Source organism: Apodemus sylvaticus, chromosome 3, assembly GCF_947179515.1.
Source record: "Apodemus sylvaticus chromosome 3, mApoSyl1.1, whole genome shotgun sequence".
Lineage (NCBI taxonomy): Eukaryota > Metazoa > Chordata > Mammalia > Rodentia > Muridae > Apodemus > Apodemus sylvaticus.
In genome coordinates this window covers 118,001,612-118,023,130 of record NC_067474.1, presented here as the reverse complement: position 1 = coordinate 118,023,130, position 21,519 = coordinate 118,001,612, and the positions used below count along the sequence as shown (strand labels likewise).

Sequence of the window (21,519 nt, the reverse complement as noted above, 5' to 3'; positions counted from 1 at the left end):
GTTTAAAAATGATTTCATTTTTCACATTAAACAAAAGCCAACTGATGATTGATTTTTCTTATGAAATGTTGGAAAATAAAATGTCTACTATAACCAAAACCAGAAGATGGGCCCAACAACTGTTAAATCTGTGACCAAAGAACTACAGCAAATACTGAGAAAGACGTGACACTATTTCTCTGGAGCACTCTCATGCTTTGATACGGTTTACATTAACAGCCCATCTGACTGAAAGAGACATCATGAGCAGTAGTCTCTTACTTCTGCCGGCCTTCCCTCATTACTCTCCCGGCCTTAGCCAGCAAGGCTAAGGTGTGGTGCGACAGATGTTTCAAGGTATCATAGGGTAAGCAGGTGCTTATTATAGTCTCAGCCTCTTGGGGTAGTGAATGTTAAATTAGAGGAATTCTAACTGCAGCATAGTTTCTTGCACACAGTAAGAGGGCAAAGCATATTAAGTCTTTTTACCTTAAATATCTAAAGAGTCCCCCTTGTAGGGGAGAGATGGTACTTGGGGAGGGACTACAGTTACTTATATAAGAGAAATGATAGAACACCTTAATAATGTCCTTCTTAGTCTCCCTATTTCACTGTGACCCTTAGACAGATTGCATTGTTTGAGCACAGACAGTTTTTGTTACATGCAAGGGCAGCTGTCTCTTAATAAGATCGAATGAGAAAATGTACAGAAATGGAAGAAGAGCCACAGTGGTTATGAGCAACCCTGGAAGGAGGGGCTCACAGCTACAAAGAGCTGTTCTGCTCACCAATGCCATCGGAAAATTAAAGCCTACTATACATGGCTGTCATCAGCAAAAATGCTTTAAGGCATCACATTGCAAGAAAATGTATTTTCTCTGTATCTTCCTCCATTAATATTTTGTTCCCCTTTCTACAAAGGACCCAAGTATCCATACTTTGTTCTTCCTCCTTCTTGGGACATTATTTGATATGTGAAATGTGTCTTGGGTTTTCCAAGTTTTTGGGCTAATATCCACTTATCAGTGAGTAGATATCATCTGTGTTCTTTTGTGATTGGGCTACCTCTCTCAGGATGATATTTTCTAGTTCCATTCATTTGTCTAAGAATTTCATGAATTCATTGTTTTTAATGGCTGAATTGTACTCCATTGTGTAGATATACCACATTTTCTGAATCCATTCCTCCTTTGACGGACGTCTGGGTTCTTTTCAGCTTCTGGCTATTATAAATAGGGCTGTTATGAACATAGTGGAGCATGTGTCCTTATTACATGCTGGAGAATCCTCTGGGTATATGCCCAGGAGTGGTATAGCAGGGTCCTCCAGTAGTATTATGCCCAGTTTTCTGAGACACAGAGACCATCCAGAGGCTACCCCATCCAGGGATCCATCCCATATACAATTACAAAACCCAGACACTATTATCAATGCCCACAAGTGCTTGCTGACTGGAGCCATATATAGCTGTCACCTAGTGCATGAGAAATACAGAGGGGGGCACTCTCAGCCAATCATTGAACTGAGCACAGGGTCCCCAATGGAGGAGCCAGAGAAAGGACCCAAGGAGCTGAAGGAATTGCAGTGCCACAGAAGGAACAACAATATGAGTCACCCAGTACTCCCAGAGTTTCTAGAGACAAAACCATCAACCAAAGAGTGCACATGGAGTTACCCATGGCTCCAGACATATAGGCAGCAGAGGATGGTCTTGTTAGACACCAACGGGAGGAAAGACCCTTGGTCCTTGAAAGACTTGATGCCATAGTGTAGAGGGATACCAGGACAGGGAAGTTGGGGAGAGTTGATTGGGGAAGGGGAAATGGCTTATAGAATTTTCAGTGGTGATGGGAACCAGGAAAGGGGATTACATTTGAAATATAAAGAATATATCTAATAAAAATAAATAAATAAATAAATAAATAAATAAATAAATAAATAAATAAGGCTGCTAAAAATAAACCTCTAAACTACATTTGGTTGTTTGTTTGGCACCAGCACAGAAGAATTATGAAGTCTTCTGGTTAATGGTCCACAGCTCTAGGACAGTGGTGACCAAGAACAATATTCTCAATGGGAAGAAATATATGCCAGTCCTACAACTTAGCCAGAACAGCTCCTTGTAGTCATAAATGACTGTTGTGAGAGTCCCCTCAAAATGCTTTCAATTGAGGGCCAAATATCCCCTTTATTCTAAAAACTTTCTTGAAAGGCCCGTGGTAGTTGTCCTGTTGAGATTTTGATGACATGTTTAGAGGAAGAAGTGGTCAAATCAAGAGCTTTCTAATGGAGAATTAAGGCATGGATGGAAACTCAAATGTTCTGCATGTGTGGTGGGGCGCAGACACCAAGCCAGAAACCATGTAGGCAGCCAGAGTCAGGAGTCAGGTGCAGAGTGGGGCTAAGACAGTAGTAACCAGGGGTTTACTACACAGATGTTCTGGCAGCTCCTTGTAGCAAGATCCATAAAAGTGGCCTGAATCAGAGCCGGGACAGAGCCACACAGAGAACACAAGAGTGATAGGAGGTATGATCTGAGTCGCTGTAAGCAGCTGGAGACACCAGGCCAGGAGGTGTGCTCGGTTATGCCCATGTAATGGCCTCTAATAACTTCTCACTCCCAACATCCCCCATGGGTTCTGGATTTCAGAAGCCCTTGGAGAACCCTATTCCCCACTTCCATCTCAGTTCTTCCTTGAGGAAATAATGATCTAGTATTGGTGTCATGAAATTGTAAACTCGAGGTGTGCCTCACTGTGCTTGTTCCTCATACACACCTTGTTCCTAATTGTATTTGGAACCTTAGTAGACACTTGCTGGAAATCATGTGAATTTGGGGCAGATTAAAAAGCTAAGCAAAAAGGTCTGCTACATGTATGTAATGGCTATGTACCTTGGTGGTGCTGTGGTATTCCTACAGTGGGAGCTGGGGCTGTCTCTGACTCTTTTGCTTCTGGGACCCTGTTCCTTCTATTGGGTTGCCTCATCCAGCCTTGATGTGGCAGAACGTTTCTGGTCTTATTGTAGCATTTTAGGCTGTGTTTGGTTAATAACCCCTCAAGGCCTGCTCTTTTCTGAGGGAAGGTGAAGGGAGAGTGGATCTGGGGTAGAGCAGAGGTGCTGGAGGGAGCCTGGGGCAAGGGAGGAAGGGGAAACTGACGTAATACAACACAGAAGAATTAAAACAACAGTAAAAACAAAGTTAAGAAGCTCTGTGTGGGAGGAAGGTGGAAGGTGGGGAAGGGTGGGAATGAACAGGTTTCATCTTGCTTGGAGGGATATATCCGGCTAGTCATATAGCCAGATCTGTCTAATTTCCAAGCCTGTGCTCTCAGCTGCTATACCATGTAAGTAATTGAAGAAGAGAACTAGAGAAGCTAGCACAAAGGAGACTGTGAAAGGAGCAGCTTCTGCCTACAGGGAGTCTGGTGTAATTTCCTGTGGGATATAAATGTATTTGTCAGCATGGGTCAGCCCACAGTGCAGTTAAGGGTACAGCAGAGATCTCCACCAATGGCATCCAGAGAGGACTCAGAGGTTTTGAAAGAAGTATTTGTGGAGAACAGTGGGAGGTGGGGAGATCAGCCTCTGCTGATGTAAGAAATCTTAAGTGATTCTCCTATCTGATCTAGTCCAGGGACAGAGGCTCAGTGAGGAAAGCTGGCCTCATGATCTAACTGGTTCACCCTCAAAATGACCATCAAGGGACTGAGGTACATTAAAGCCTTTCAAAAGAAGCACAGGAGATAAGTACAGGACATATTAAATCTGTGTTATCTCCATCTCTTTCTCACCCGTCAGCACGACTCTGAAAATGCCTGAAGCCAGAAACATCTGGGCTAGAAAACAAGTTTATTCAGTGGCTGAACTAAATCTTTACTTCCCCCTTCAGACCTTGTGATTGATGGTACCAATGGGAGGATGGGGAAGGGATTCCACGGTCTTTTCCGATTTCTACCAGCTTTTCTTCAAATAATCATAAATTTTAATTAGATAAAATGAGGGCATCTATTATCAAACATAAACTGATGACAAGGCAGCAAGCAAGGAGAGGGAGAGAGGGAGAGAGAGAGGGAGAGAGGGAGAGAGAGAATCACCAGGATACCATCAGAAGTCCATCCTACACCAAAAGAAATTGTTTAAAGATGCAAATGAGATCATGACCTTCTCCTTAAGCCCTGCCAGTGGCTTTCTGTTGCCTCAGAATAAATTCCAGATACATCCCCACTGCTCGCCAAGCCTGGTCTGACCCCAGTCTTCCAGACTGCCCCTCCCTGTCTTGTCTGGCTTCCTCTCTACTCATTGATTTTCCCCGAGTCCCAGGTCCCTCTTGTCTGCTGCAACCAGGCCTTTAATAGTCTCTTCCTATATCTCCATGGGTCATGGCATGGAGACATTTCAGCTTGGGGACATCTGCTCAGCAGTCCTTCTCAGCCCTACCATCTGGCACAAGATTCTGCTTGGGTTTTAGGGTCACCTGAAGTTTAGTATTTGTTTGTTTTGCTAACAACAAATATCTCCTCATTGCTACTTTTGTGTTCCTCTGTGTGTCCTGGACACCTCACATCTAGACCTCTGGCTATTGTACAATATTTCACGGTCACCAAGATACTTCCAGTGTCCCTAAGCTAAGGTCTGATCAAGAGTGTGAAAAGGTCCATTTTGTACATGTACACATATTCACGAGTTCATGTGTGTGCAGGTGCACATGTGTGCGGCTGCATGGTGTATGCATGTGCGTGGAAGCCAGGGGTCAACCTTGGGTATAATTCCTCACATACCACTCATTGATGAGTGCTCTCCCTGACCTGGTGCTCACCACTTCCACTCACCCGGAGCCCTGGCACGTTGGATGTTAACTCTGAAGCATGGGGAATACAGGCACAAGCCTTGACCTGCGTCCTGGGGATGGAACCCTGGTCCTCATGTCCATGTGCTGAGCACTTTCCTGACTAAACAATCTCCCCAGACCCATCGAGCTCCATTCTTCAGTGAGCCAAGCTGAGCTGTGCTGCCATGAAAGAGAAGGCAAGAGAAGAGCCGGAGAAGAAATCCAGTTTGAATAATTGGATCTGGCGTTTCGAGGGGGAAATCAGGCCTGAATCCTCTCTTACCTTTAATCTGATGTTGGACTCAGAACTGGGTATGGCTTTGTAACCAGGCCAAGGCACATTTTATTTGAGTACGCTTTCAGCTGCATTTGAAACTCTCTCACTAAACAGCCATTATTAGTAACAATATTTTCACCCAGCTTAACAACGTTATATATAGCTTCCCTCAATGTAATAAATAATTCAACACAATAGGAAGGTATACAGCCCCTGGTATCCAAAAATGAGGACTGTTGGTAGACCTGAGAGGCAGGGGATGTGGGGGGAAGGTTGGTAGTGTTGAGGGCTCATCAGGGACCTTAAAACTAGTTACATTTTCAGAGTTATTATATCAAACCCAATCCTTTAATGTAAAACAAAGCTTCTAAGATTCAACAGAAAATAACATCCCCAAGGCTATATTTTTATCTCTATAAAATTTCATAAGTTCCCAAATACTTTCCATTTTGTACTTTATTCTCTGTGACAAGGTGGTAAAGTTAGGGACGCTTAAAATATTCATCATGATACAGGCGAGAACACAGAGAAATGCCAAAATGCCCAAAATGCACAGCCAGCTGAGGGAGTGTTAAACCTCTTCCTGACCATCAAGTAGACTCAGCCTCATGCCACAGCCAATCAACAGCAGTGCAAGGAGAGAAGAGTTTTTGAGTTAAACAAAATTCTCTTGTCTATAGCTTATTTTCTCTTTCCATAATGAATGGCTTTTCTAAACCCACCAGGCCAGAAGCAAAGGGCCACAATAACTCACTGAACAAGACTCCCAAATTCATATTTAATACACGAATTATTGACATGAACAATTTTAGCTCAATCACAAAATAAGACCCTGATAACAATATAAACATCTCATGAGATAACTTACCAATCAATGGGATATTAAGCAACTACTGAGACAATGCTTTTGGAAACTATCTCAAGATCATGTATAGAATAAATAATAATAATAATAACAATAACAATAATACATGTTGAATATTGAATGAATATAATCCTTATAATAACTTTTTCATGTAGAAACTATCTTGTGCAGAAGAAACCAAGAAATAGAGCGGTTAAATAACTTTAAAAAGTTTACATAAACGTGGAGATGTGAGAATTTGAATTTGAGAGGTAGTTCTTGGAATTCATGGTTTTAAACAAGTATAATCAAATATTGAGTATAATCAAATTAATGGAGAAAATGTCATATGTGTATGCACACACACATATATATGTATGCACGGGTACATAATACATGTATGTTTAGATTTTGACAAAAATATTTTGACTAAAAAGCAATTAAAAGCTATACTTTGTTGAGCATGTACTTAGTATGTCAGGTACTGTGACGAGGGCAGATTATTTAGTATCTCATTTAATCTTCCTAACAATTATTCCTGCATTAGGCGTTACTTTACCATTTTGCTAATATTATCATTGGGAGTTAAGGAATTTTTGGTTGTTCATCTACAGAGATCATATTCTACACACAGTAAGTTGTAGCAATGGTTGTTATTTCATAACAGTGACATTTTGGGTGATTTCAATGTTGTCTTTATTCAATATTCAAATAGTGAAACTTTTTAACTTAAGCACAGGGGTTGGGGAGAGCATTGGGCAGACGTTGGGTGGGACAGTCCTTCCATGTGGCTCTCAGCCTGACAGGTTCTCCATATGGCACACTGTGTTCTGCAGCTGCAGGGAGGACTCAGTCCAGGGTACTGCTTGACATCTCAAAACCACACAGAAGCCTCTGTAGGCCAGGCAGAGTGACACGTATTGAGCTTCTACTATGAACCAAGTTGACTTCTAAATGACTTGGAGAGGTTAAGACTTTTGATTCTACGAATGACTGAGTGCTAGGTGCCACCCCTGCTAAGGTCCACAATTCCTTCCCAGTGCTCTTTCATTCTCTGGATGATATCTGGCTGCTGACACATGCCCCACACTGGGTTAATTAAAATGAGCAGGGCAGATTTCAGCCAAGACATAGTCTCTAGCTTTTATATGAGGAACAAGACTGATAGAAAAGAAAGCCTTGTGCTCAGAGTACAACCTCTGAAACTTGCTGGACTCTCAACACCGGGCATCTAGGCTGCAGCAGCACCGACCCCTGCCTGACCCAGAACTCTCATGCTGGTCCCTACAAGCCCTTTAAGCCATTTTAAAAACCAATCCTCTACCCTCTTCCTTTCACTCCCCCATCCCTCCTTCCTTTCAATGGTTTGGTCTTGTCTAAGTCAGTGACCCTCAACCTTTCTAGTGGTACAACCCTTTAAGATGGTTCCTCAAGTTGTAGTAACACGGAACCATAAAATTATCTTCATTGCTATTTCATAATTATAATTTTGCTACTGTTAAGAATTGTAATGTAAATATCTGACATGTGGATATCTGATGTGTGACCCTCAAGGAGTCAAAACCTGCAGGTTAAGAATAACTACTCTAAGTATACTTTTTGGTTAAATTCTCACAATTTTTCATGTTAAATGATCACAATCACAACTTTCATCTACTTAATGAGGAAATAGATATGCTCTCTTCCCAAAGTCACAGACTTGAGGTTTAATGGTGGTCAGTCTGACCAAAGTCAGCCATCCCCTAGCTTATGTAACTATGTAGGATACTCCGCATGCGCAAGGAAAGAGCCTTCTGGAACATAAAGAAGGCACTTGTGCATGACCTTGAATGATCAGCGCCAACTAAGACTTGTTACTGTAAAGGGATGGGAAGGACAGTGTAAGAAAGAAGCAAGAAAGGGTTCTACATTGCTCAGACAGCACAGGGAGGGGGAAAGATGATGTGTGGGGCGGCCTAGCACAGGCAAGGAAACTGATAACAGACAGGTGAAGGGTCTGGCTCCTGACACACTGGGGGAGACACAACTAAGTCTGTCTGATCAAATGACTTAGTGGGAAGACAAGTTGGGCAGGGTGATCTACAACCTTGAGAATCCATTGAGAATGAGAAGATGGGGTGAGGAATCACGAAAGAATCTAAACATTAGCAGGAGCTCAGTTACCTGGTGTCTGCCCCCAACATCCACATTAGAGTCGTGAGAATCTAAGAGATACTTGAAGGTTAAAGTCACCAGCACAAAAGCAAGCACTTTCCCTGCTCCAAGGATTAGACCATGTCTTGTCATTGCTGCTGCAGTTAGTGCTGTGTAATCTTATGGGCAATTTTTCGTTTCCTTTTCAGCTACTCAGAAAGCATTTGTGATGAGGGAATGCATAGCTAGACCACCCGCATTCTGGTTTTATTCACTCGATTTTGACTCTGGGAAAGGGTCCATGGGAGGAAACACAGAGTGATAAGCCATGTGCCAATTCCAACAAATTCACACAAGTGTCCCAGAATATGATATCAAGATAGTTACTGAAGCGGGACAGAAAGACTGCTGGGATTGATTAACGATGTGGGGCATGGTGAAAAAAGAAGCAGCCTATCATGTGGACATAGAGAATAAAGGATGATAGAAGACGCTAATAAATTAAAAGTCGGTATGTAGAAGAGAGACGGGTACAAGGCCTGTCTGTGGAGGCAGTGTGGCAACCCTCTATATGACAGAAGCAAGGTCAAGCCTCTGAAAATAAATGAGTAACCACTGGGGTAGAGTCCCGAGAAAACAGTGAATGTGCACCAGGCTGTTTTGGATGCTTTCATATTCATTATCCCACTGTGGGCTGGGAGGTGGAGACCAGCTCTATTCCTACCTCGAGCCTGGGGAAGCTAAGGCCAGGCAGTTCCCGCACTCACTCAAGGTCACACAGCTGGTGGAGGGTTCAAGGCCCATCTTCTTCACTGACAGCAGGTGCATGAGCTCGCAGAGGAAAGTGCTATAAATGGTCACATTGTATGTGCGCTCAGTAGAATGATGACCCTGGGGACACATTCATTTGTGTGTCTTTTGGCAGTCGCCCAACAACCCTCAGCACCTTTGAACGTGAAAGACACCATGGGTTCCCAGTCTTTGTCTATCCACATTTTTGGAATCATGACTAAAGTGAATGCTCCTTTATCTTCCAGAAAGAATAAAGACCCTTGGATAAGTTGCTGCATTTTGGCGTTGGTTTCCTCAACTATAAAATGAGACTGGACCAGTTTAGTTAACCTTCAAATGATGGAGTGCACTATCGTATGTTCATGATAATGGCCCAAGCTTTCACAAGATGCCAGGGGAAACTGAGCTGTCCCTCTAAGGGAGAAAGGGACTTTTGTTCATGGTGAGAAGCAGGTTTTCTATGAAATGTTTTATAGAATGTAAGCTGTGAAAGTTTAGAGTCCCTGGGAAGAGTGACACCACAGTGTGACCCTTGTCACCATAAACTACAGGGAAGACAATGTGTGCTCCTGAGAGGAGCAGAGCCCTCTGCTAAGTTAGGGGTCTTCTTCAAGCTGATGGCTGATCGCAAGGGCCAGAGCGAGGTGATGAAACCAACTTTCCTAGTTGTGACGAAATACCACACCTAGACAGCCTGCTGCTTGCATGTCAGAGACCCACACATTCCAGTCATACCACTGGACACAGGAAGAGTTCTTGCCTGGGAGTCAGAGCCTAGCTTCTGGTGGTCTTCGTTGGTCTGCTTTTCTCACGGAGCCCGAGTTCTTTCCTGTTTGACGTCGGAATGTTAACACTTATTCTTTCTCCCACACAGAGAGGCTGTGGGATTGCAATGTGTGTGAGAAGGTAGTATCTCACTAGGCACCATGCCAGACTCAGGTTTCTAAAGACGGTGACTACAGCTGGCTCCTTTTCCTTGCCATTTTTAGTGTGATTACAGTACCTGAGACTAAAGGAAAAGCTCCAAGAGGATCTGGAGGAATTTGGGGTAATACCATCCATCATTGAATGCACAGCATTTTGAACAAGTTGCCTAGCATCCAATACATAATTTTTAACCGCATACTCTTTTCTATACATTGCTTTAAAATATAATGTTTTATTAATTCTTTGAGAATTTCATGCAAGCATATAATGTATTTTGATCATATTTACTCTTTGCCTCTCCTCTAACTCCTTTCACATCCATTCCCAAGCCCTTCACCCCCTTATAACATCAATCCTCTTAAAAAAAAAACAAGAATGTTTTTTATAACTCAGAGTCCAAACCATGCTGACCACATATGCATAAATCTGGGGGGGGGCATCTACTAGAGTGTGCTCAACCTACCAGGGACCATACCATAAAGAAAACTGACTCCCCTTACCCTAGCAGTTATCAACTACTAATAGCTCTTCAGATAGGGATAGTGGCTCCTCTGCTCCTTCTCCCTTCTGTAAAGGCCTTTGAGATCCAGCTGAAAGCTCACCACTTGACAAGTGATCCCAATTCTGAAAGGGCTTTATCAGTGGTATAACCTCTTTTTGTTGAATGTATTCAAAGTTTAGCATCCTAGCTGTATGCTCAGCTCTGTGGACTTGGAACCATGAACTGAGACAAGGACATGATATACCTCCATTTACTTAAAAGGGTGGAAAGAATAAGTCCAAGAGGCACCAGCATCAAACATTCACTGTGTTAGCCTGATAATCCCAGCCTTCTAAAGATACAACTCTTATACATATGGAATGCAGCCTGGCTTGATCTTGTGCAGGTCTTATACAGGTGTTTCAGTCAGTGTTTTGTTGCTGTGAAGAGACACCATGACCAAGGCAATTCTTATAAAAGAAAGCATTTAATTGGGGGCTTGCTTGCAATTTCAGGGAGTCAGTCCATTTTTATTATTGTAGGGGACAATGCAGTATGCATGGAGCTAGAGCAGTAGCTGAGAGTTACATCCTGATCCACAGGTAGAGAAAGACTAGGCCTAGTATGGGCTTTAAAACCTTAAAGCCCACCGCAATGACATATCTCCTCCAAGGCCATACTTCTTCAAACAGGGGCACACCTCCTAATCCTTCTATTCCTTTCAAACAGTTCCACTTCCTAAGACTAGCTATTCAAATGTATAAGCCCATAGGGATCATTCTTATTCAAATCACCACAACAGGCAACCACAGCTGTTGTGAGTCCATCAGTGTATTAGCCTTGTCATGTCTAGAAGACACAGTTTTGCTCTGACACTCCCTAAACTCTGGCTCTAACAATCTTTGTTCTTCCTCTTCTGTGATGTTTCTTGATCGTTGAGGGAAAGGGTATGATATAGATATCTCATTTATGACTTCATATGCTAGACACTTATTCTATGTATTTTTAAAGTTCAATACATAATTTTTAATAGATAAATAAATAGTTCTAGACTAGGTTCTATACGTAGCAGGTATATAGATCCTTATCTTGTTGTACAGTAAAGATGCAAAACAAATCTTTGGCATACAAACAAAACCACAGAAGATCATTAAAAAAACAAAGGGAAGTAGTAATCTATTTGATTACTATTTGTGTGCCAGCCATATGTTTTTGGGCTTGGGAAAGGAGCCTAGCCTCAGAGTTCAGCCTTAGAGGGAGAAAATGTGGGAGAATCCAATCTTTCAGCAGAGGTCATGGTTTCTCAGAGCTGGGCATTTTAGAGATAGGACAGATAAATCATCTCATGCTGTCCTAAGGAAACACAGACTGGAATGTCAAGTAACTTCCTCAAGGCATCCAGCCAAGCAGTCCCAACACTAAGACTCACACTTAAGTCTCACTTCTCGATCCATACTCTTTATATAACAAAGCCCATGCCATAGGAGTTCAGTGAACAAATATATATGATAGACAAATTCTCTACTCAGAAATAATTCATCATCTGAAAAACCTCACATTCTTTGATACTATCTTTGTACACACAAGCACATTGCTCAACTATACACTCATGACATTTATTCATTCATTTTAAATTAGTTTCTACTTCAAACTCTCTAGCTTTAGAATCCAGAATATTCAGGTTTTACCTTAAAGCATAGAAAAGGAAAAAAAGCACAGGATAGAAAAGGTGGGGTGAAAAAACAGGAGAGATGAGCAAGAGAAGGAAAATATCAAAGAGGAATGCCGAGTATTGATAAAAAACTGACTGAAATTTCTTTGCATAGGTGTTGCACAACATGTCTCTTCTCAATATGAATTCTTTTCCTTGGAGAGAATCACCAAGATAATTCAACTCAAGTGCATATTCTTGGATGAATTATTTTATAACACGCCATAACACATTGTCTTATTTTCTAATTGCGTCATGTTTATAAGTTTTGTGTTGCTAGTGAGAACAGAAATGTGAACATTTATTTCTTACATGTACCATGTCCAGGGTGTAGTTATCAGAGCTATATATTTATATCTAGTTTTGCTCACTTATTCAATGAATAAATATATGAGGCCTTCCCTAGGTTCAAAAGCTACAGAGGTGACCATGGTAGACCAGATGTCTGTCTTTATAGAGCTTACCTCCAATCCTTCAGCTTTGAGGACTCAGTGGCCCAAGGTGTGTGCACAGGATTTGGGGCTAGCAAGGAGAAAAGGGAAGTACTGCTGAAGAGTGGAAATTTGGCAGAAATCAAGAGAACTGATGATTCCGAAAGCTATAAAGAACAGTTTTTGCAAATTAAGAGCTTGACTGGAGGGAAAGGACTATTCTAAATACTAGGAGGCATGCAGTGTGATTGTCTATGTTACTAAAGCATCAGATAAGCCTGAAGAAGAGAGTAGGCCAGAGCATATAGGCTCATGTAGACTGTGGATTTAAAGAGAAATGGAAATGGGAGAAAGGGGCATTTCAAACAAAGAAGTAGCATGGAGTAAGATATTTAAATATAGATGCTCCATTCCTCTCTAATATCCCATAGAAGCAGCGAGCTGATACTCAGATCCCAAGGATGGAGCTTCAGCCCTCCCACATCTCCAGTACATCTCCAGTAGCTGTCCTATTGTGAGAAAACTATGTTGTTCCTACTGCGATACGTATGTCCAGTGAAAGTCTGCTTTCTTCCCAGGAGACTCTGCTCCCACTGTGCTTCGTTTCTATCTATGACCACCTCTTCACAAAGCTAGCTTCTTTCTCAGGCTTCTAAGACACACAAGCTAAAATGTACTACAACTCATTAAATCCTCCCTTCAACTCCTTCCTAATCATTTCAGTAAAATCTTTCCCATTCTTTATTCCATTCTTGAGTTTATGTAATGATCATATCACTGGACAATGCTTCCTATGGTAGAATGGAATTAAGAAGCGGTAGGCCACAGGAATGGAATGGAAAGGTAAAACTAAACAGTATTGAAAAATACGGTGTTATCGCAAGTCTCTAAAGCTTCCCATGCAAAATAATTTCTCGAGGTGCCTTCAGATTTTGTCTCTAGCTCCTCATTTTCTTCTAATTAAGTTTTCTTTGTTAATAATTGACTTAGAGAAGCCATGTGGGAGGATGAACAGCAATATCCAAAAGCAATCCTTGAAATTAAAAACACATTTAAATGCCACCATTCTCTTCGACTGCATCACTGTGATGGCTGTTGTGTCCACAGCAATTATTTTAGTATCCAGTCTAAAACTGGTATAGCCACCCTGACAGACTAGTATAAGACTACCATTCTTTTCAGAGATTTGAAGTTGCCCACTGAAATTGGATGAGAACTGAACAGTCTCGTCCCAACTCGAACCTGAAGATGGAGAGAATTTACATAAATGACATAGTGCATATCAGAATCTCAGATGCACACTTAGCTTTATTAAAGTAACTTCACCATGTAAGGGAAGGGAGTCAGCAGGATTTACAGGACCTTTAACACCTCCAGAGCTAACTATAAAATGAACACTTTTGTTCAAAACGCTTTGTTCCCACTTTTTGTTTTGAAAAAAAAATCACATCAAAGAATTTTCCAAATAGAAAATTCCATTTCTAGAGTTTACAGGTTTATTGCAGCAACAGATGTTCAGTTAATCTCAAATTGGACAAAACCATCTAAGTAATCATTTGTAGAACAGGAAAACACTAATAAGGGGGAAAGGGCAGGGCCCTGCCAGCAGCTGGAATTTAAATAGATAAAAATGAATATACAACTGGAGAAACAACTGTGTGTTTTTCAGTGTGCCTAACATGCTTGCTCTGATGCAAAGTAAAAAAGAAAAAAGTTCTTACAGGATGAAAATTATGAGTTTTGTTAAATGGGCTTGAATTAAAATTTTGCTCTATCTTTTTTCCTGCCACAATGTACTATTTTTAATTTTTTAAATTTTGAAAAAAGTGTTATAAAATATTACATCCAAAATATACAGATATTCCTGTGAATAGAAAATAAATAAAATGTATTTAGTTATCTTGGGTTGCAATGAAATCCTTTAAAAAGTTCTCTTTTTTTTTTGTATCAAAATTGTTATGCAGAATGAAATCATTGACACCAGGAAACTGATACTCTGAACACAGCATCTGTGAGCCTGAAGATGAGATTCAAAACCACAGAGCACCAGTTACTTCTGCAGGGGACAAGAAACATACTTATCCACCAGCCTCCCAAGTGAAAAGATTCTAAGAAACCTTAGCTTACTTTCAGTTATCTTAGGAAATACCATTTAACTTTTTTAATAATAATGTATCAAAGAATAGCCCCTGACTCCCTGCCCTAACCACACTGACTACAACTTAGCACCAGCAATGCACATCACAGCATTGATGCAAGGAGCCATAACAAAAGTGTGCTTTACTTAAAACCTTCACTCTCATACTACATCCAAACATCATCACGTAGTTTTTCTCAGAAAGAAAGAAAAAAAAAAAAACAACTCAATACCCACCACTGTCAAAAATATAAAGAACTCAGGGAAGCAACAAATCAAGTCTCTTAAAAGATACTGCTTTCATGAGGATAACTGAAATAAAGTCATGCGGCCACACAGTGGTGGTGATCTGTTGAAGGATCCTGCAGTTACAAAGTTGGCTTTGAGTATCAGAGCAAGAGAGAGGTGGTACCTTTCCTCATCTAAGACTAAGACTTCCAAAACATACTGGATGAATGAAGCCTACATCTTACTCCAATAAAACAGAGGCATGAATCTGAACCATAAGCCATCCATCTAAATATGTATTTATTCGTGTTCCTCACAAAGTAGAGAAGGGGCTGAAAAGTTGTCCTGCCATGCTTTCTCCAAGCAGCAGACAGGAACACTGCAGCAATATAGCAGTGTACACGCACGCGCACACGGAGGTATCAACTACAGCCTCTCTAGAACTGTGTGTATGTGCATGACTGCACACGCATGTGCGACCATGTGTTTGTGGCACACAGGCTCTGGCCGAGAACAGACTATGCAGATGCTTGGTGGTGCAATCTCGCAGACACACATGGCATCTCAGCAGAGAGCTGCCACGGCAGCATTTCGGGCACCTTGGGGGACAGGGATTGTCATCTTCCCAAGGTTACTGTGGCATGTGCAACACCCTGGTATTCTCTGGGGCTGATTCAGTGGACATAATGGCTGCAACACATCTTCGGAGTAAGAAAGATTTAGAGCATGAATTCTGGGATGCACTACCAGAAATAGTCACAGACATTGCTAAAAAAGACTGGCAATTTAGTTGGAAAGCCACTGACTGGGAAGTAGATTTCTGGTTAAGGGGTCCTACCTGTTTTTCCAAGGTCACTGAACAATTAATAGGAGACCATTTAAATAGGAATTACGAATAGAAAACATTTATTAGTTTCACATGGAATTTGAAAGCAGGGTGCACACCTGTCTAATTGCTCCTGCAGAGGTTCATTAGAAGCAGCAGGACCCATCCTGTCATCTCTGATCCCACCAGTGTGAAGATAACACCCTCCATTAGATAAATTGGGCAAGCTAGCTACAGTGCTACTTCAGTTCAACACCAGTCTTTGTTAAGAGTTCCGTTTCACTTTCTGCAGCTCAGATAAGCTTATCTCGGGGCTTCGAGCTGATGTTCCGGATGGCTCAACAGACCTGATTACCAGGAGAACCACTAATGAGCATCAGAAAATGCTACCATCTCCAAAGAGCTCATGGGATAGTTTCCTTTCACTCATGGGAGTGAAAGGAAAGGTCCTCAATCCCCATGGAAGGTTAGAATTGAATCAGAATGTATGCAGATTGTATTTCAACACATCCTTTGTAAAATTTAGCTATAAAAATAGTACACTTCTATAGACAAGTTCTTTTTTTTAATTCCTGATGAGGTTAAGTCATGTGAGCTTTGAATTGAAAAGTATATAAGTTATACTCTTTCTGGTTGTCTTGCCTTGCTAGCCAAAGATTAAAGTCATTTGGAATGAACTAAAATTGGTTTAATCATAGAATCTTAACCTCACTTAGCTCTTTGAACACAAGACCAGGCTCTAAACAGAATGAATCACTGCCTCCATTTAAGGCTATTTCCCCAAATCTGTGAGCTTCTACCCCAGAATTCTTCTCTCCCTAGAGTCACACTAATGACATTTGACATGACGACAGAGAGGAGGGGGGAAAAGGAGGGAGGAAAGGAGGAAGGGAGGGAGGTGGAGAGAGAAGGGGGGGGGGCTTTACTGGTTTTGTTGAAACCATCTTCCTTTTATTCCAGTTTGGTGAGGTGCGAAGTTCCACTGACCAGTGGCAACTGACAGGGCAGCCCTTGGCTTTAGGGGGCCACTCTGCCATTTCTGTGGCTGATCTGAAACCCATTATGCACTGGATTCTGCATTATAAAATCTAACCTGGGTACAGAATTTCTGTCTGTCATCTTAGGAAAGGCCAGGAGTTTTACACCATCCTGTAACGTGGAAACAAAAAATCAAAGCCATCATAGAGCTGACTGTTTCTTCTCTGACCAATTTGTTGCTTTTTCTGAGGCGATGTTGGCTGTCACAATCTTAGACTGGAAAGGGCAAGTTGGTAGAATAATGTTTAGTTTAAATAGCATCTCCCAGGGGAAGTCCCTCTTCACACTTAGTATTAAATGCAGTAAGATAATCAGCAACTAATCATTTGATGTTTAACTAAGAGCCATTTCCTCTCTAAACTGGTCTGATCCTGTTGGAGCCAAGAGGCCCAGGTATTTTTCTTAGATCGTTCATTCTGCTGCAGTGACAGCCCCCATAAAACTCCAGTTTATGAACCAAATTTGTTGCACCCCTCGCTTCAATATTATAATGCAAATCCCAGAGATCAGAATATGTTGTAGGATATGTAAGCAGTTCACTGAAAACGCCAGCATGGATAAACTCTGTCGATGACCTCTTCTGTCGAATATCAATTTCGGAAAATTACTTTCCATTGTAAAGATTTAACCAGCGTGCTTAACCTACCACAAAACCCCCTGATTGTCTCCCCCAACTTGTTTGGTCTGAGAGCATCTTCTTAGCTGCCTCAGCTTCCTGCAAACACTTAGGCTTTTCTCTTTTCAAAGGGGCTGGGATCTGTGGAGGCTCTGAGCTAGACAGAAACCCTGTGGTTTGATTCCATTAGTCTAAGCCCAGGCCCGGTTGCAAGCAAGCTGCAGTATCTGCTTGCAAAAATCCTGGCAGCCAGGTTCTAGACACAGACAGCACTGGCTGCATGCATTCTTCCATACTGGTTTACCCAAATCTTGTCTGGAGCCAGCCAACCAGAGCAGAGGGAATCCTACCTTCCATCATGGTGGCAGAATTGCATTCCTTAATTTCCAAGAAGTCAGAAAAAACACAGGAGGATACGCTTCCAGGTCCCAGCTAAGTCCTCACAAAGCTGCCGCTGAGGTCTGCTCTGCTTGCTGCCAAACCAAAGGAGACAAGTGTTAACCCAAAAGACAGGCCATGGATGCTGCTGGTGCTGCTTCACCTACAGTCTCCCAGGAAGATGCTGAGAGAGAATGGCAGAGGAACAGCAAGCCGGCGAGCTGCACCGCCTGCGCTGCCTCGGCCAATCCCTTCAGCTCTGGACCGCGTCACATGGTAGCCAGCCTGCATCTCCTGACACAATACCCCCGGAGAGCGCACGGAACCCATTTCCCGTCCCCATTGCTCGCCACCCCCACTGCCTCCCGCTCCTCTCCAAACACACAGCCCCTTCCCCACCTGGTGACGCACTTCCCCCGCCCCTCCTCGTGGTCCTCGCAAGCCTATTGCGGCTCTGGGTCGCCCGATCTGAACTGCCACCCTGACAGGGGATGCCAGCGAGAAAGAAGCCCAGGAGACTGAGCCCAGGGATATTTTTTCCGTTTTCCTCTCTTTTATTTATTTATTTTTTTTTATAAAGAAAACACTTAGTAATTCCAGATCTTGGCAACACACTTTTACACTCCCATTCCAACCTCATTTTGACCTGAAGGAATTTCAAATGTCAGCGCCCGGCCTCTGCGCACATCTGTCATCTGTGGCTGGCTCGCGCTCTCTGTCTCTCTGCCCCTCTCCCCTCCCGCGCCCTGTCTCTCTGTCTAGGTCTCTCTGTCTCTCCTTGTGTGTCTCTTCCTCTCATTCACGAGAGAAAAATCAATTCGCTGACGTCACATCATAAACAACCATCCCCCAAAGGATGATGCAGGAAAAAAAAATTCACCCCAGCTGCCTTGAAAGGAAGCAGGAAATTAATTGCGCATGACATGCCCAAGGGCTGGCAACTGTCATTAAAACAAAGAAACAAAAGAACCCACCCGATTCGGGCTCTGGAATCAAACAGGCGATGCTCCAGCTCATTTCTGGGGCGAGAGGCGGGAGAGGGGGCTGAAGGCAGGAGTCTAAGCGTTGGCCTCAGGCGTGAGCGCGTCGCCTCCTTCTACGCACTCCCGCTCCGCAGCCGCGACCCTAGGGCTGCGGGTCCCGCAGTCACCGCGTCCTCCGGCCGAGCTGGGCCGACGCTTGCCCCAGGTGGGGAGCCTCGCTTGCAGCCTCAGTTACAGCTGCCAACTGCAGCCCCTGCTACATGGCATATTTTGCAAGTTGTTCCTCCTGAGATCTTCAGTCGCCTAGGAGCCCAGTCGTTCACCCCAAGGGAAATCCAGAGGAAGGCAATCATTCCAGGTTGCGCTGGAGGAATGGGCGGAGCCTGGGGCTTGGCAACTTAACTAAGATGGGGAAAGGTTCAGGCACAAGGTCTGGTGGAGCTGAGGGTCTGTCACCTGAGTACTCTCAAGAGACCTAGAAGTCCTTCAAAGGGAGGAACTCCCAGGCCTGGTGACCTGCGAGCCTTGGATTTAACCAGGCCAAACAGCCAAGCAAAAAGAAATAAATTGAAATGAGCAAGGAAGGCCTATGAGTGTAGAGAGCAGATGAGGAAGACCAGAGGCTAGAGAAAGGTCTCTTTAACCTAAGGAAGAATAAGGAAGAATAGCAGAGCCGGAGCCATGAAAATCCCTTTATTGAAAGACCAGGTCAGAATCACTAACAACAGTGCTGATCATTTATAACACCCTCACTAGTATTACCCAGCTCTTGATGTAGTCTGGCTCTTTCCTCCAGAGGGAATATGAGATACTGGTGGCTGTGAAATACTAAAGAGGCCAAGTCAAGAGATGAATTAGTCAAAATTGAAACGCAACTCAGTCTATTAGCAACTTACAAGATTTTTATAATTAAAAAAAAAGCCTCATTGTTTTCCCTCAAGGATACATCTTTCTGTGACTTCTGCATTTAAAAATTAAAGTCTCCTGAGAGATATACTTGCTTGTGGCTTTTTCCCTATGCCTATGAGGCAGTAGAGCTTTAAAACGAAAAGATTACTAAGTAACACTTGTCTTAAGGGTAAGTTGATCTGCTCTAAAAACTGCAGTGAGTTATTGCATAAATGTATGTTTGTGATTAGCAAATTATTTTAATGAAGATTAACAACATGGACGGATACTGGTATCAAACAAAATGAAATGGAATCCTGTTTCTTTTTCATTGAGGTCTGAGACCAGAGGCCAGTCATACAACTCTGGGCTTTGGTTTCTTACCTATAAAATGGAAGTTAAAATAATACCAAATCCACCAGTGGCTCTCAACCTGTAGGCCATGACCCTTTTATAGACCAAATGACAGGGGTTACCTAACACCATCAGAAAACATAAATATTTGTGTTAGGATTTGTAACAGTAGCAAAAGTACAGTTACGAGGTACCAACAAAAATAATTTTATGGCTGGGAGTTCCCACAACATGAGGAACTGTATTAAACCGTCACAGCATTAGAAAGGTTGAGAACCACTGCTATAAATAGTAATAAAGCAAATGTGTGGTAACGTCTTACTATATACCCATAAGTGTTCTGATTCTCCGCCAGAAAAGTTACTTAGTGTGTGTCCACAGCTTTGTTAAGTCCTCCATGTTAACTTTGCAGAATTAGTATCGCTGACACAGAAGGGCTGGCACATGACTCCAGAAGGTTGTAGCCAGAGACCTGAATGTGCAGAGAGCCACACCTACTGAGAACAGTGGTGAAAGATGAGGTGGGGCAGAGGGTCAGCTTCTCAGAGAGGCCTGAAAAGCTGCTGGAGAGAAAATAGAACCAAGCAAGAGTAATTGGGAAAATCCAAGGCTGATGAAATATTAGCATAGTTCAGAGGAAAATGGGGTGAACTTGAGGTGGACATTATAAAATAGATAAGGAACTCTGAGTGGCGAAGGTTGGTCAGGTAAAGTCTGGAAGGAAATGGAAGCAGGAAATGCAGGAGATGGACCATGGCTGCAGACAACAGGGAGAGGCTGCTGCCTCTGCTCCCAGCCATGGCTCTACTACAACTGGGAGAAGCATCTCACATTTACTGCGAGCTCACACAGTTTGGTACTGGGATTGCAACAAGTCTAATAGTTAGACAGAAAGATCTATAAACAGCCAGGAAAACACTGTAAAAGATGTTTAATGTCACTCATTACCAGGGAAATGCAAAACCAGTAAACTGTCTACTAACAATACGACTCAAACATAACAGATTCTGATGGAGAGCTGAGAAAAGAGAATTTTTACACACTGTTAATAGAAGTGCAATTCTAAAAACAAGAGAAAGCTTGCTTGACCTGGCAGAGGACTACTATGTGGTCTGGTAGTTCTACTACTGGGCATACATTCAGAAAGAGGGAAAGCAGTATGCTAAAGAGATCTGTATATTGTATTATTATTGACAATAGCCAAGATATGGAACCAGCCTAAGTGTCCATCAACAAGTAGCTCAATGATTCTTGTTCTTAATATATTTTGAAAAATTTAATGTACATTTTAATGTAACATTGCACATGTTTACAAGGCAAAATGTGGTATATACATGCAGATGTAGCATGTTAAATGATTAGAGCAAGGTAATTCACACATCTACCATCTCAAGAAGTGTGTGTGTGTGTGTGTGTGTAAGAGAGGAAGGATTTAAAATCTTTCCTACTAGCTATCTAGAACTATACAACTGCTGGGCAGTGGTGGAATATGCTTTTAATCCCATCACTCAGGATGCAGAGGCAGGCAGATTTCTGAGTTCAAGGCCAGCCTGGTCTACATAGTGAGTTCCAGGACAGCCGGGGCTATACAGAGAAACCCAGTCTCAAAAAAAGTATCCAACTATGATCAGTTATATTACTCTACTATATATTGGACTATTAGAA

The 21,519-nt window shown here is 42.4% G+C and overlaps 1 protein-coding gene across 1 annotated transcript in view; it reads right to left on the bottom strand.

The window, feature by feature from the left end:
- The window catches only part of Sgip1 (SH3GL interacting endocytic adaptor 1), a 216,754-nt gene extending 197,830 nt beyond the window's left edge, over nt 1-18,924 (bottom strand). The window contains exons 1-2 of the mRNA XM_052176861.1: nt 18,604-18,924; nt 17,602-17,724 (exon numbers count right to left, since the gene is read on the bottom strand). Coding sequence (XP_052032821.1) covers nt 17,602-17,611 — 10 coding nt within the window. The 5' untranslated portion in view covers nt 17,612-17,724; nt 18,604-18,924. The remainder of the gene's footprint in view (nt 1-17,601; nt 17,725-18,603) is intronic.
- Between the last annotated feature and the right edge of the window lie 2,595 nt (nt 18,925-21,519).